A 13,169-nucleotide genomic window follows, 5' to 3' on the forward strand; every position below is an offset into this window, starting at 1 on the left:
ACAAAGATCGTCTGCCTTATTTACCAGATTTCCTATTTTCAGTAGTAGCTGAGACTAAAGACCAAAACTGGAGACCTGAAGTTTAGGTTCCAATAGATGTGTGGGAAAATTGGAATTTCTGCTGGTGAAACATGTGGACAAAAGGCCTTTCCCAGTATTTACTGATAGGTTCCTCCAAACCAAGTCGGGCTCCATAGCAACAGAATACAGGGTCCCTATGGAAACATGAAAAAATCCACTGCCGTGGCAGAAAGGGCATCATGAGTAGGTATACTTAGAAACATACCATCTGATTGCTGTCAGCTCAGGGTCTCTTCGGCTAGCCCAATAGGATTGTCTCACTTTAATCCGGCCTCAAAAGAGTCTGTTCAAGACCCACCACAGTTGTTGGGAAATATTTGACAAGATCACAACTCTATTATTAATCAAGCTTGTGAGAGTCAAGCAAATCCAGAGCAGAAGGCTCAGACTGCCTTCAGCTTCAGAGAGGTGTTGCCCACTCCTTAAACTCTTACCGTGCTCCCCTCACTCCCCCAGAGATGCCCAGCTCATCAATAAACAGCCCTCTGCCAAAGGTGGAAATTTCTCAGCCCACACAAGGCACCTTGCCCTGGACCCTAGCACTTGTCATCTTGAAAAATCTGAGCCCCAATCTTTTCAGCAGCAAAAGGCCAATAAAGAATTTAATGTGTTCTTCTATAATCTCCAGGTGAGGGAAATGAGTCCTTGCAGTGCTGCTATTCCTAAAACCCTTGCCCATCAGGATGCTTTGCCTGCAATGCCCTTCCTACCAGACCCTCCTATGCCTACATGGAGGCAAAGTGTGGCTGTTGAGTATCTGTTTCCATTCCGTAAATAAAATTGTTGACAATATAATCCTGAATATTCCAGCTCACAGAGAGAAAGCTCATTTCTCTGGGGGACAATAGGAGAAACAAGTACATACGACTTCATAGTTAAATGGAAAAGCTAAGTATAACAGGAGTCTATGGCCAGCTGTATGATTCAGGAACCTCAACTGATACCTCCATGATTCAAGAGGTCCAAAATGCCACAGGATGTCATACAGAGTCTACCAGAGGGATGGCAAATGTGAGGCACTAGGGCCACCTAATGATAATGACAGAAAGCACTAATGAGTCACTCCATTCTTTCTCTTAGCACAAACATGGCCTCAGAATCCTTCTAAACACAAGGTTCCAGGTAGTTACTTCTAAGAGAGGGTGCCCTCTCTCCCAAAAGGGAAGCTTTTATTAATTCCAGTTTAACATAATATTCCAGGACAAAAAAAATATATATATATGTATATATATATATATATATATATAGGGAAATGTGTGGGTTCTATGGCCCTTTAAAGCATCACCTATGTGGCCTATCTGCCTCCTGGAAGAAAAATAGTCCTGGGTAAGTGAGCTACAGATGTCTCTAAGCCCTTAACCCAAAATTTGGACTTACAACCCATTGCTTACTGAAGCATGACATTCAAACAAGAGTAAGTTCATTTGCAAGAGTTATTTTTTGTGTAAACAGCCACCCCAGTTCTAGCTCCCTATTTGCCTATAATCAGGTCTGTTTTTCATAAAATTGGCCAAGTTAAAAATCAGCTGTGAATATTCATTCACTGCTATGGTAATCAATTGTCACACTCGTCTCTGCTAAGAACAGGAAATCATATACAGTTCAGTGTGTGGGAGTTAAGGCTTCTTGTTTACAGTTCCAGAGTTCTCTTAATGAATGCCAAAGACAGGCAGGGCACATCCATGGGAACCAATCTTCCACCATCAGGGCTGGCCTACAAGGCAATAGAGTGGATGACCCAGTCCACAAATCTCTTCCACTGTCTTGCTCGCAAGCAGCACTGCCTGTAATGCCCCCATGGCAGCTTGAATTTGAAGTTAGCATTTGACCTTCCCTATCTAACAAAAATAGGAAAACAGAGTTAAGTCTACCTCCAAAGAAACATTTTTCAGAATGGTCTTTTCCTTTGCAGCAGCATCCAGTAGAAGATTGGGCATGTGGGGCAAAAAGATGGGAGCCAGGGGTGCCTGGGTGGCTCAGCCGGTTAAGCGTCCAGCTCTGGATTTCAGCTCAAGTCATGATCTCACGATTCATGAGATCGAGCCCCCAGTCGGACTCTGTGCTGACAGTGCAGAGCCTGCTTGGGATCCTCTCTCCCCTTCTGTCTGCCCCTCCCACTTCTCAAAAATAAATAAATAAACTTAAAAAAAAAAAAGAGAACACTAAAAAGAAACAAACGGGTGCCTTGGTAGCTCAGCCGCTTAAGCGTCCGACTTCGGCTCAGGTCATGATTTCACGGTTCATGAGTTCGAGCCCCGCAACAGGCTCTGTGCTGACAGCTCAGAGCCTGGAGCTGCTTCAGATTCTGTGTCTCCCTCTCTCTCTGCCCCTCCCTGCTCATTCTCGCTCTCTCTCTCTCTCAAAAATAAATAATAAAAACAAAAAAACAAACAAAAGGATGAGAGCTAGACAGGAGAAGGGACCCCTGGTCATGTCGTGTGTCCATTCACGATTCTGCCACATGCAACCCTGCTTACACCTGCCTTCTCTGCCACCAGCCAAAGTGAGACCCAGGACACCAGAATGAGAATGGATGGCCAGCTTTGTTTCATGATTAAGCAATCCCACAGAAGAAGAGGTGCCAACTTCCCACTCTGCTGCTGCTTTTCCTATGAGTTTTTCCTAGTCCCGTGAAACCAAATCAATAAGAGATTCCTACTTGCTAGGGGGTCAGGTTTCAACTATGTGTTTGGAAATCAGTTGTGTGTATCGCAAAGGCACCTGCCTGAAGTTCTATTGTTGTAAATAATGGTGAGGCACTTAGGACTGCCTCCAACATTCATTTACTCCAAAACTGCAGTTCAGTGAAGATCATGAGTCTGGATCTTGGCTCCTCTCCATGGACAGTGCACGTTCACTGCTTCAAGCTGTCCCCACTGCCATGGGAGCAGAGAGTATTCCTCTCTCCTCAGGGCTCATGGTGGGGAGCCATGGGAAAAGATAAGAGGCCACCAGGCTCTATGCCATCCCCAGAGCTTCAAAGGGTTGAGGTCATGGGCGAGAGGGACCTGGGGAACATTGGGGTGAGGAGGGAAAGGACGCCAGCAACACTGATGATGATAAGAAGCTCTGAAGAGCCTGAGTCTTCTGCTGGTTTGACCTTGGCATTTATTATTCAAGCTGCAGTCTCACACTGTCTCCCCTTTTTCTCTACTGCCCCTTCTTGCTTCTCATCAGCATTTCTGTGACTCTCTGAAGAACAAAGCAGTTTCACTGTATCCTCCAGACTGTTCTCATCCTTGAAGCCAAAATACAAATGGCTGATAAATATATGTTTCTGAAGAGAACACCATCACTAGTAATCAAGGGAATGCAAAGTAAAGCAAGCAAGTTACCATTCCCACCCCACCTCCATGGGTTGGAAGCAATAGTAATACCTAGTGTTGGTAAAGATATGGAGAAGTGGGCACACTCACACCCTTCTTGTGGGCAAGCAAGTTGGTACAACCTGCTCAACAGCAATTTGGCAATCTGTATCAAAAAGTCTTAAAGTGTGGCTCAGATGGCTCCTGTCCCCTAATATTCATTATCACCATCCCATAAAAATAGATTTTTACCAGGCAGGTTCCTGATCATCCAGAATTAAAAGGCTCTTACAGGTTAGTAAGGCCGGTGACTATATTCTGGTCAAAGTGGACATAGAATGCAATCACTTCCAAGAACTTTCCTTAAAAGACAGCTGCCTTTGCCATTTGCCTCTTACTCTTGCCTCCTCCATCCACTTCTTGGGAACAAGACTGATACATAGAGATCAGTAATGGTACATGAAGATGAAGGCTGTACCTCAGAGGTGGTAGGGCAGAAAGGTGGAAACTGCCTGGGCCCCTCCTGGTTTACCCAAATCTGGGCTCAAAGGTAAGAAAGAAAGAAACTTGTATCTCAGAACTGAACCTAATCCTTACTGATACAATATTCATGCCCTTTGTCCCAGAAGTCCCATGTAATTTATCTTACGAATCACTCACATGTGCAAAGAGAGATATAAAATGATGCTCACTGCATCCACTAAACTGTTTAAGTGTCCAATAATTGAATGAGTGAATAGGTAAGTACGTAGGAGGGAGGGAGGAAATGAGGAAGGCAGGAGGGGAGGGAGGAAGGAAGAAAGGAAGGAAGGAAAAGTGAGGGAGACAAAACAATGAGGAAGACATCGATGTTAATTTATAATCTTTGAACACACTACATTCAGGCTAGTTTGTGTTGTGCATCTTTTCATTTCAGGAATAAGAGAAAAATTCTAAATGAGAAACCTATATGGACTATATACAGGGGTGGGGGTTTGACAAGATGGAAGATGGGAAGTATCTGGAGACTGCTCATCTTACAGAGGAAATTAATACCTTGGAGGAAGAGCCACACAACTGTCCCTCTTGTAACTTTAGACTATACATGGGACCTGCATCAAAGGAAGGTGAAAGAGAGTGAGTAAGATGACCTTAGAGGTTATGATTTCACATTCCAACCATGAGATATGCAAAATGCAATGAGATATCATTTTCATATTTACAAGAGATATGAGTCATAAAATATGACTTACATGAAAAGAGTACATAATTATAGTAATTACCACAGTAAAGTTAGGCAAAAAAAATACATTTACATATTTTAATGACTAAAAGATATGTCACATTCAATCAAATGGGGTCACCAACTGGGTTGATAGTTCGAACCGAACCTGAAAAACAACACTACGACAGAATGGGTCTCAGATTTCAGGGATACAGAAGGCAACGTCTGGAATAGACAAGGGACTCAGTATGTTCCATCAAGGTAACAATAAAGAACCAGGTTCCCTGATATTTTAAAAACTTCAGAAAACAATACAAAGGAATATTATGTAGACTTAAAAAAAATAATTTCTAGCAAAAGTTATAACATGGATGAAACTCAAGGACATTGTACCAAGTAAAATAAGTTTGTCATAAAAGGACAAAAATTGTATGATTCCACTCATATAAAGTCTCTAAAGTAGGCAAAACCCCAGAAACAGGAAGTAGAAGTTAAAAGGTGATGGCCAAGGGCTGGAGTAAGGGAAGAGGGGGATATTAAGATTTAATAAGTACAGAGTTTCAATTTTAAAAAATGAAAAAGTTCTAGGGATCCGTTACACAACAAAGTAAATACACTTAACACCACTAAATAGTACACTTAAAAATTATTAGGATGGTATTTAATGTTATGTATTTTTTACTACAATTGAAACAAACTAATTAATTAACCAAAAACTTCAGCAAACTGGGCGTGTCTGGGTGGTTCCATCAGTTAAACATCTGACTCTTGATTTCAGCTGAGATCATGATCTCACAGTTCGTGAGTCTGAGCCTCACATAGTCCACACTGTTAGCAAGAAGCCCACTTGGGATTCTCTCTCTGTCCCTAGCTCTCTGCCCTTCCCCCACTTGTGCACACATGCTCTCTCTGTCTCTCCCTCGCTCAATAAATAAATCAACTTAAAAAAAAAAAACACTTCAGCAAACTGAAAAGAGACCACCAAATTTTTTTTTACAGTAAAGCAAAAACATGAGATGATATAATTATTTTCTTAAGAGGGTAACTATTTTTCAGCCTTGTGAATATTTTGAATTTAATGTGGAAATGCGTAAGATCATCAAAATCTATAGTGTCTATTCCATTTTAAAAGCATAAATTCCATTTTAAAAACTTGATGGCGTTTAAATTTGTAAAACATGAGTTAGAGATCCTTCAGTGTGTTTATTAGAGTTAGACTGATGAATAAAACATCTCTAAGCTGAATTTAGCATATCACACACTAGGTTTTTAGATTTATAAACTCAATATATCAGTTATTCCAAACGATGGATTCGAAAAATTAGTAATGTTAAAATGTCCATACTGCCCCAAGCCACCTACGATCTCTACAATACAATCTCTATCAAAATTACAATGATGTTGTTCACAGAAATAGACCAAAGAAACCTCGAATGTGTGTGAAATCACAAAAGAGCCCAAAAAGCCAAAACAATCTTGAGAAATAAGAACGAAGCTGGAGGCATCACACTTCCTGATTTCAAACTACAGGAATCGAAGCAGTTTGGTATTGACATAAAAACAGACACAGGATCAACGGAGCAGAACAGAGAGGCCAGAAATAAACTGACTCATACATGGTCAATTAATTTATGGCAAAGGAGCCACAAATATACAATGGAGACAAGACACTCTCTTCAATAAATGGTACTAGGAACACTGGACAGCCACATGCAGAAGAATGCAAAAAAAACCCGGACAACTGTCTTTCATGACACACAAAAATAAGTTCAATTTGGATCAAAGACTTGAACATAAGACCTGAAAGCATAAAACTCCTAGAAGAAAACATAGGCAATAAGCTTCTTAACATCAACCTTAGAGATAAGTTTTTGGATATGACACCAAAAGCAAAGGCAGCAAAAATTAAAATAAACAAGTAGGACTCCATCAAACTAAAAATCCTTTGCACTTCAAAGGAAATCATCAAGAAAATGAAGAGCAACCTACCAATAATAAAAAAAAACTTGCAAATCACATATCTGATAATAATATCCAATAAGGAGTTAATATCCCAAATATATTTTTAAAAATTCACACAACTCAAGAGGAAGAAAAAATATCAATTAAAAAAATGGGCAAAGGATCTGAACAGACATTTTTCCAAAGAAGACATATAGATGGCCAACAGGTATATGAAAAGTGCTCATCATCACTATTCATTGGGGAAATACAAATCAATATCACAATGAGATATCATCTCCACCTGTTAAAACGTCTATTACAAAAAAGACAAGAAATAACAAGTGTTGTGAGGATGTGGAGAAAAGAGAGCCCTTGTGCACTGTTGGTAGGCATGTAAATTGGTACAGCCACTATGAAAAACAGCATGAAGTTTCCTCAAAAAATTAAAAATAGAACTACCAAGGGTGGCTTATTTGGTTAAGTGTCCGGCTTCAGCTCAGGTCATGATCTCACGGTTTGTGGGTTCTAGCCCCACATTAGCTCAGAGCCTGGAGCCTGTTTCAGATTCTGCAACTCCTTCTCTCTCTGCACCTCCCCCGGTGACACTCTGTCTCTCTCTCTCAAAAATAAACATGAAAGAAAGAAAGAAAGAAAGAAAGAAAGAAAGAAAGAAAGAAAGAAAGAAAGAAAGAAAGAAAGAAAGAAAGACAAACTTCCAAATGACCCAACAATTCTACTTATGGGTATTTATCTGAAGGCAACAGAAACCCTAACTCAAAAAAGCATCTATACCCCTATGTATATAGCAGCATTATTTACAATAGCTGAGACAGAAACAACATTAGGGTCTATTGATGGATAAATAGATAAAGAAAATGTGTGATATATATACAACGGAATATTACTCAGCCATGAAAAGAATGAAATCTCGGGGTGCCTGGGCGGCTCAGTTGGTTGAGCATCCTCCAACTCTTGATTTCAGCTCAGGTCGTGATCTCATAATTGGTGGAATTGAGCCCCACAGTAGGCTCTGTGCTGACAGCACAGGGCCTGCTTGGGATTCTCTTCTCTTTCTCTTTCCCTCTCCCTCTCTCTTTCTTTGTCCCTTCCCCATTAACACATACTCTAAATAAATAAATAAATAAATAAATAAATAAATAGATAGATAAACTTAAAAAAAGAATGACATATTAAAAAAAGATGAGTGGATAAAGATGTGATGTGTACACACACACAGACACACACACACACACACACACGCACACCGGAGTATCATACAAAGAAAAGGGTGAGATTTTGCCATTTATGACAACATGGATGGACCTAATGATACTATACTAAATAAGTCAGACAGAGAAAGACAAATACCATATGATTCACTCATCTGTGGAATCTAAAAAACAGAACAAATGATTAGAAATAACAAATAAATAACAAATAAATTAGAAAATAAACAATAAATTAGAAATAACAAATAAATTAGAAAAGCAAAATCAGACTTACAAATACAGAGAACAAATTGATGGTGGCCAGAGGGAAGAGGGTGGAAGGGTGGGCAAAAAAGGTGAAGGGGAGTGCAAAATATAGGCTTCCCATTATGGAATGAAATGAGTCACAGGAGTAAAAGCCACAGGATAGGGAATGTAGTCAATGACACTGTAATTGCATTTTAGCTATTATATGGAGCCACACTTGTGAGCATAGCATGACATATAGAGAAGCTGAAGTATACAAGAATCACACCAGAAACTAACGTAACAGCGTGTGTCAACTATACTTAAAAAAAAAACTTTTAAAAATAAATAACAAAAAAACATATATATACACATACACACAGACATACAGGTACACATACTACATACATATATACACAGATAAATGTGCACACACACACACACACACACACACACACACTGAACCCATTTCATTCCCCTGTGCTTTTCTTCATTACTATTTGAATTTCTCCACATCAAAAGTAATTAAACACAACATTGGGCAAGAATAGTAACCCTGAAAGATGAATACACTTAAAAGTTTAATTATTGTTAGGAATAGGTTAAAACCTCCTCAAGAAATCATGGACATTTTCAGGTCTAGTAATATTTTCTTTATGGAAAATTTTCCAAACATTCCTTTTCCCACCCAGATTCCAATGCTATTCCCTACGTTCTCCATCTTGATTCTTCCTGCCTGATGACACAATCTGTCTTCTGGACAGAGACCCTGGTGACTCAAAATGTGCTCTGTGGACTAGCAGCCTTTACACAATCTGTCTAGAGGAAATGCATCATCTTTAGCAGGATGAAGCAGAGGTAATAAAAAGAGCTTGCTCTCCAGAAGGATCTAGTCCAGCTAATTAAAGGATACTTTTTTTCAAACATGGGTATGTATTTGCATGAAACCATCCTTTTTGCCTTCTAGGAAAACTTACTACCAAAAATTAAACTAAAATTATAACCAATTCTTGTGTTTCAATTCCTTCTGGTAACTAGAAACAGTTAACAATGATGACTATTCTGTGTACCTGACAGCAAAAACTAATTGAAAAGGAGAGCAGAACCAAGAGTCCTGTCTTCTCTCTCCCTTCTCTATCCACTAGGGTGCCTCACTGCAGCCAGCTGTTGAGGGGAGAGAAGACTGACTGGAGGCATCCCCAAGAACAAGGAAGCAAGGGAAGCTTGATCATCCTCTGGGGTAAAGCTATGAAATCAAGACATCAGAGTGGAGAGATGCAAAATACCTTTAAAGAGACCAAATAGCTCCCAGGCCTCTGAGAGGAGACAGTAAGCTGATCAAATATATTAACATACCTAAGGGAAAAATGTTTCAGTCTCCAGGGGCAATTGGTCAGGCAGGAAGGCTTAGAAAAAGAAGAACTTTAGAGGCAAATGCCAAAGCCATCAGGAGGACACCTTGCGACCCACCTAGTGTGAGATAAAGGAAAAGTCATTTCTATCATTATAATATCGATGTGTGATGATGCTAGAGCTGGGCAGCAGCGATGCAGGAAATGACAGAGGTGTTGGGTTCTGGAAGGCTGGGACCATGAAGCACCAAAACCCTAACAGACCTTGCTTGGATCCATGCTCCTCCCACCAGCTTGCCAGTAAAATCAAGCTTCCTTAGCGCAAGGCCTTCAAGGAAAGAAGGTACGACAGAAGACTGCCCAAACACCTCTCCAGTCTCTACCCAACTTAATGCAAGAGCATCCTGACTTTATATAACATTTCTGTGACCTGGGTAATAGAAAAGAATCCTGGGAGACACAACCACTCTCTTATTCTATTGACGATTGTTCTTGTACGTTAGAGCCCCGGCAAGGGCACCAAGATAACGTCACCCCGAAGCCCCTGGGAAGCGGCCAGCCCAGACAGCCAGGGTCCACGCCCGTTCTGCCTGGGCGCATGCTCAGGGCTTTGAAAACTCCCATCAGCCTGGGCCACAGAGATCGGTTCATAATTATTTGCTAAGATGTTTGATTATAAACATGTAATTTTTCTTACTCGACATTGTTAATCAGAGGCATGCAAACTAAGAAAAAAAATTAGCAAAGGGAAAATTGGCACCCAGTTTAAGCAAAAAGCATTCCCAAATACTGTAAGTAGCAGCAGAAAGCAGAAAGACACCAAACATTTTAAAAATAGGTATATACTTCTGACCCAGGAATTTTACTTCTAGGAAGGTATCCTTACCTACTAATTAAGGGTATGAACACAGATTTAACCATGATGATGTCTTCTAGAACAGGTCATAATAGGTAAAACATGGAAATGGCACAAATATTCAACAGCTGAAACTGGTTAAGTATCTACAACGCAGTCGCACAATGACATTTGCAATATGCTACAAAAGTACATTTACTGACCAGGGAACATACTCTCAATGTAGTCTCCTTTTCTTTTTTTTTTTTTTTTCATTTTTTTTTAATGTTTATTTATTTTTGACAGAGAGAGAGAGAGACAGAGTGTGAGTGGGGAGGGGCAGAGAGAGACAGAGACACAAAATCTGAAGCAGGCTCCAGGCTCTGAGCCATCAGCACAGAGCCCAATGCAGGGCTCGAACTCACGGACCATGAGATCATGACCTGAACCAGACGCTTAACTGACTGAACCACCCAGGCACCCCTCCTTTTCTTTTGTTTCGTTCTATTTTCCAAGTTTTTCAGTGAACATTTATTATCACAAAAAGCCCTGGTTCTAAATCAAAGTTGAGGAACTGCTGCTGTTCATTTAAAGAATAGAATCCAGTCACTGGAAAGAAGAGGGCACACACACATATCCGTTTAACTCCTCTCTCCACTAGAGAGCAAAGGAGTCTCAAAGAGGTATAAAGGGCTTATCTGAGGCCACCCAGGACTATTACCCAGCGCTGCAGATACTCATGCTAAGAGGTGTTCAATTGATCCTAATGCCATCCAGTTAGAGCAGAACCTTGTCTCTCTATGCAACTCAACACCAGTGCCTCAGCTCAGAAAACAAAGTGGCCCCTCTAGCTATGTGTTGACCCAAAATATTTGAATAAAACCCTTTCTAATGATCTCTTCTCTATGTCCTAAACCCAGTAGTAAGAAACCTCAGTTTGCAAACTTCATCCCACATGATATTCTAGGATTTTTCTGAAGTGTATCATAAAATATCAAGCTTGCCTTGAGACATTCCAGAGTGAACCGGTGAGCTGGGGAAGGGAGAGAGAAAATGACAAAGAAGGTCTACTTTGTGACTCAGACAGTGTCGGTGCTTAGTGTGAAAACTCTTCTACTTTGTGAAAGCCTTCATCTTTCTGTGCACCAGAAAAGAACACACCCGCCTCTCAGAAGCTGACTTGGGACTCCAGTCAGCTGCTGCGGGAAACTCATGCCTCTCTTCCCTTCTGTGACCTAAGTCGAGTGACAACTTGACCCATTTCCAAAGAGACACTTATTGCAAAACTGTAATGAACACTGCCACATCCAGCCTTCAATAATCCTTCTATAACATCTGTTTTCTCCTCAGGCAACATTCATTTGGAGATTTTTTATAACACAGAGGAACAGAGCAATGCTTCCCTCATTCCACAGACCAGGAAAGCAGCCATCAAGAGGGAAAGGGAATAGTCCAAGCTTCCCCATTTCCCCAGGCCTCCATCTTGGCTGCCATTAACAGATGCACACCAGCACTGGGAAAAATAAGTGACCCACAAAGGGATAAAGGTCTTACTTACGGACACACATTTCCCGGCTTTCATAAAATCCAGGACAACACTGAGATTTGCGCCTATACATAGTTTTCTCTCCATGTCGATAGGCCGTCCGATAACTGATTCTACACAGAGGGAGAAATCACACTGTTACTTCTTTTGACTGACAATCTGATTAGAAATCAAGGATTTTTATTTTAATACCAAAGGGTTATTACATATATATAATAAAGGTATGAAGAGCAAAGTATTCTAAAACAGTTAAGAAGAAACAGGGAGGGTCACCTGGGTGACTCAGTCGGTTAAGATTCCAACCTCAGCTCAGGTCATGATCTCACAGTTCGTGAGTTCGAGCCCACAGTTAGGCTCTGTGCTGACAGCTGGGAGCCTGGAGCCTGCTTCCGATTCTGTCTCCCTCTCTCTCCGCCCCTCATTTGCTCTCCCTCTGTCTCTCTCTCTCTCAATAATAAATAAACATTTTAAAAACTTTTAAAAGAAGAAGAAACATGGAATAAATGTCTTGATGAATAGTATGCTAACTCTTATCAGTTTGCTAAGAATATATTAAAATTGCCCATTTAAGTCAAGTTATACTTTATTTCAAGGGATCAGAAGTTTTATGACTTTCCTATTTCACTTATCTTGAGATAGCTCAGAGACTATAATCAATTTCAGCTATGACACTGATCTAATTACCATTCACATATGTTTTAAAGGAAGAATTCAGAGAATTCCTTGAAAAATGAGACAACATAGTCTCATCCCACTATAAAATAGAAGTATACAGGGGCGCCTGGGTGGCTCAGTCGGTTGAGCGTCCAACTTCAGCTCGGGTCATGATCTCACAGTCTGTGAGTTCGAGCCCCGCGTCGGGCTCTGTGCTGACAGCTCAGAGCCCGGGGCCTGTTTCAGATTCTGTGTCTCCCTCTTTCTCTAACCCTCCCCCATTCATGCTTTGTCTCTGTCTCAAAAATAAATAAACGTTAAAAAAATTAAAAAAAAAATAGAAGTATACAAAGGACTCTCACATTTAACTAAAGCTTCATTCATTCACTGATTCATTTATGCAACACACGTTCAGTGAGTGCTTAATACATTCCAGGCACTGCTCTAGGCACTGGGGAAGTAGCTCAGAGTGAGCAAAACAATATAAACCCTTGCCATCAAAGAACTTACACTCTACTGGGGAAGACAGACATATAGAATTTAAGTGCAGATACATATTAAACAAATAAATCGGTCATATCATGACTAGTAATGATTATATAGTGTGATGAAAAATAAGGCCTGAGTAAGGAGAGAGAGCGTGACAGGAAGGGAATACTTGTTTAGACAGAGTGGTGGAGGAAAGCCTGTCTGAAGAAATAACATTGAGTATAACATTTAGTGCAGTATAAATCAACAGGTGTCACCTTAGACCCATGACTCACACCATGGTAAGCATTTTACCAATAAAAGTA

The 13,169-nt window shown here is 40.5% G+C and overlaps 1 protein-coding gene and 1 long non-coding RNA gene across 2 annotated transcripts in view; both read right to left on the reverse strand.

The window, feature by feature from the left end:
- The window catches only part of MEGF10 (multiple EGF like domains 10), a 187,649-nt gene that overhangs the window by 120,172 nt on the left and 54,308 nt on the right, over nucleotides 1-13,169 (reverse strand). The window contains exon 4 of the mRNA XM_058737309.1: nucleotides 11,734-11,834. Within this exon, the coding sequence (XP_058593292.1) occupies nucleotides 11,734-11,834 (101 nt within the window). The remainder of the gene's footprint in view (nucleotides 1-11,733; nucleotides 11,835-13,169) is intronic.
- On the reverse strand, nucleotides 2,757-7,561 carry LOC131516400 (uncharacterized). Its single transcript, XR_009264053.1, has 3 exons — nucleotides 7,440-7,561; nucleotides 4,422-4,477; nucleotides 2,757-3,319 (listed from the first exon to the last, which is right to left on the reverse strand). It is a non-coding gene; the product is annotated as an uncharacterized LOC131516400 (long non-coding RNA).

Source organism: Neofelis nebulosa, chromosome 1, assembly GCF_028018385.1.
Source record: "Neofelis nebulosa isolate mNeoNeb1 chromosome 1, mNeoNeb1.pri, whole genome shotgun sequence".
Taxonomy (NCBI): Eukaryota; Metazoa; Chordata; class Mammalia; order Carnivora; family Felidae; genus Neofelis; species Neofelis nebulosa.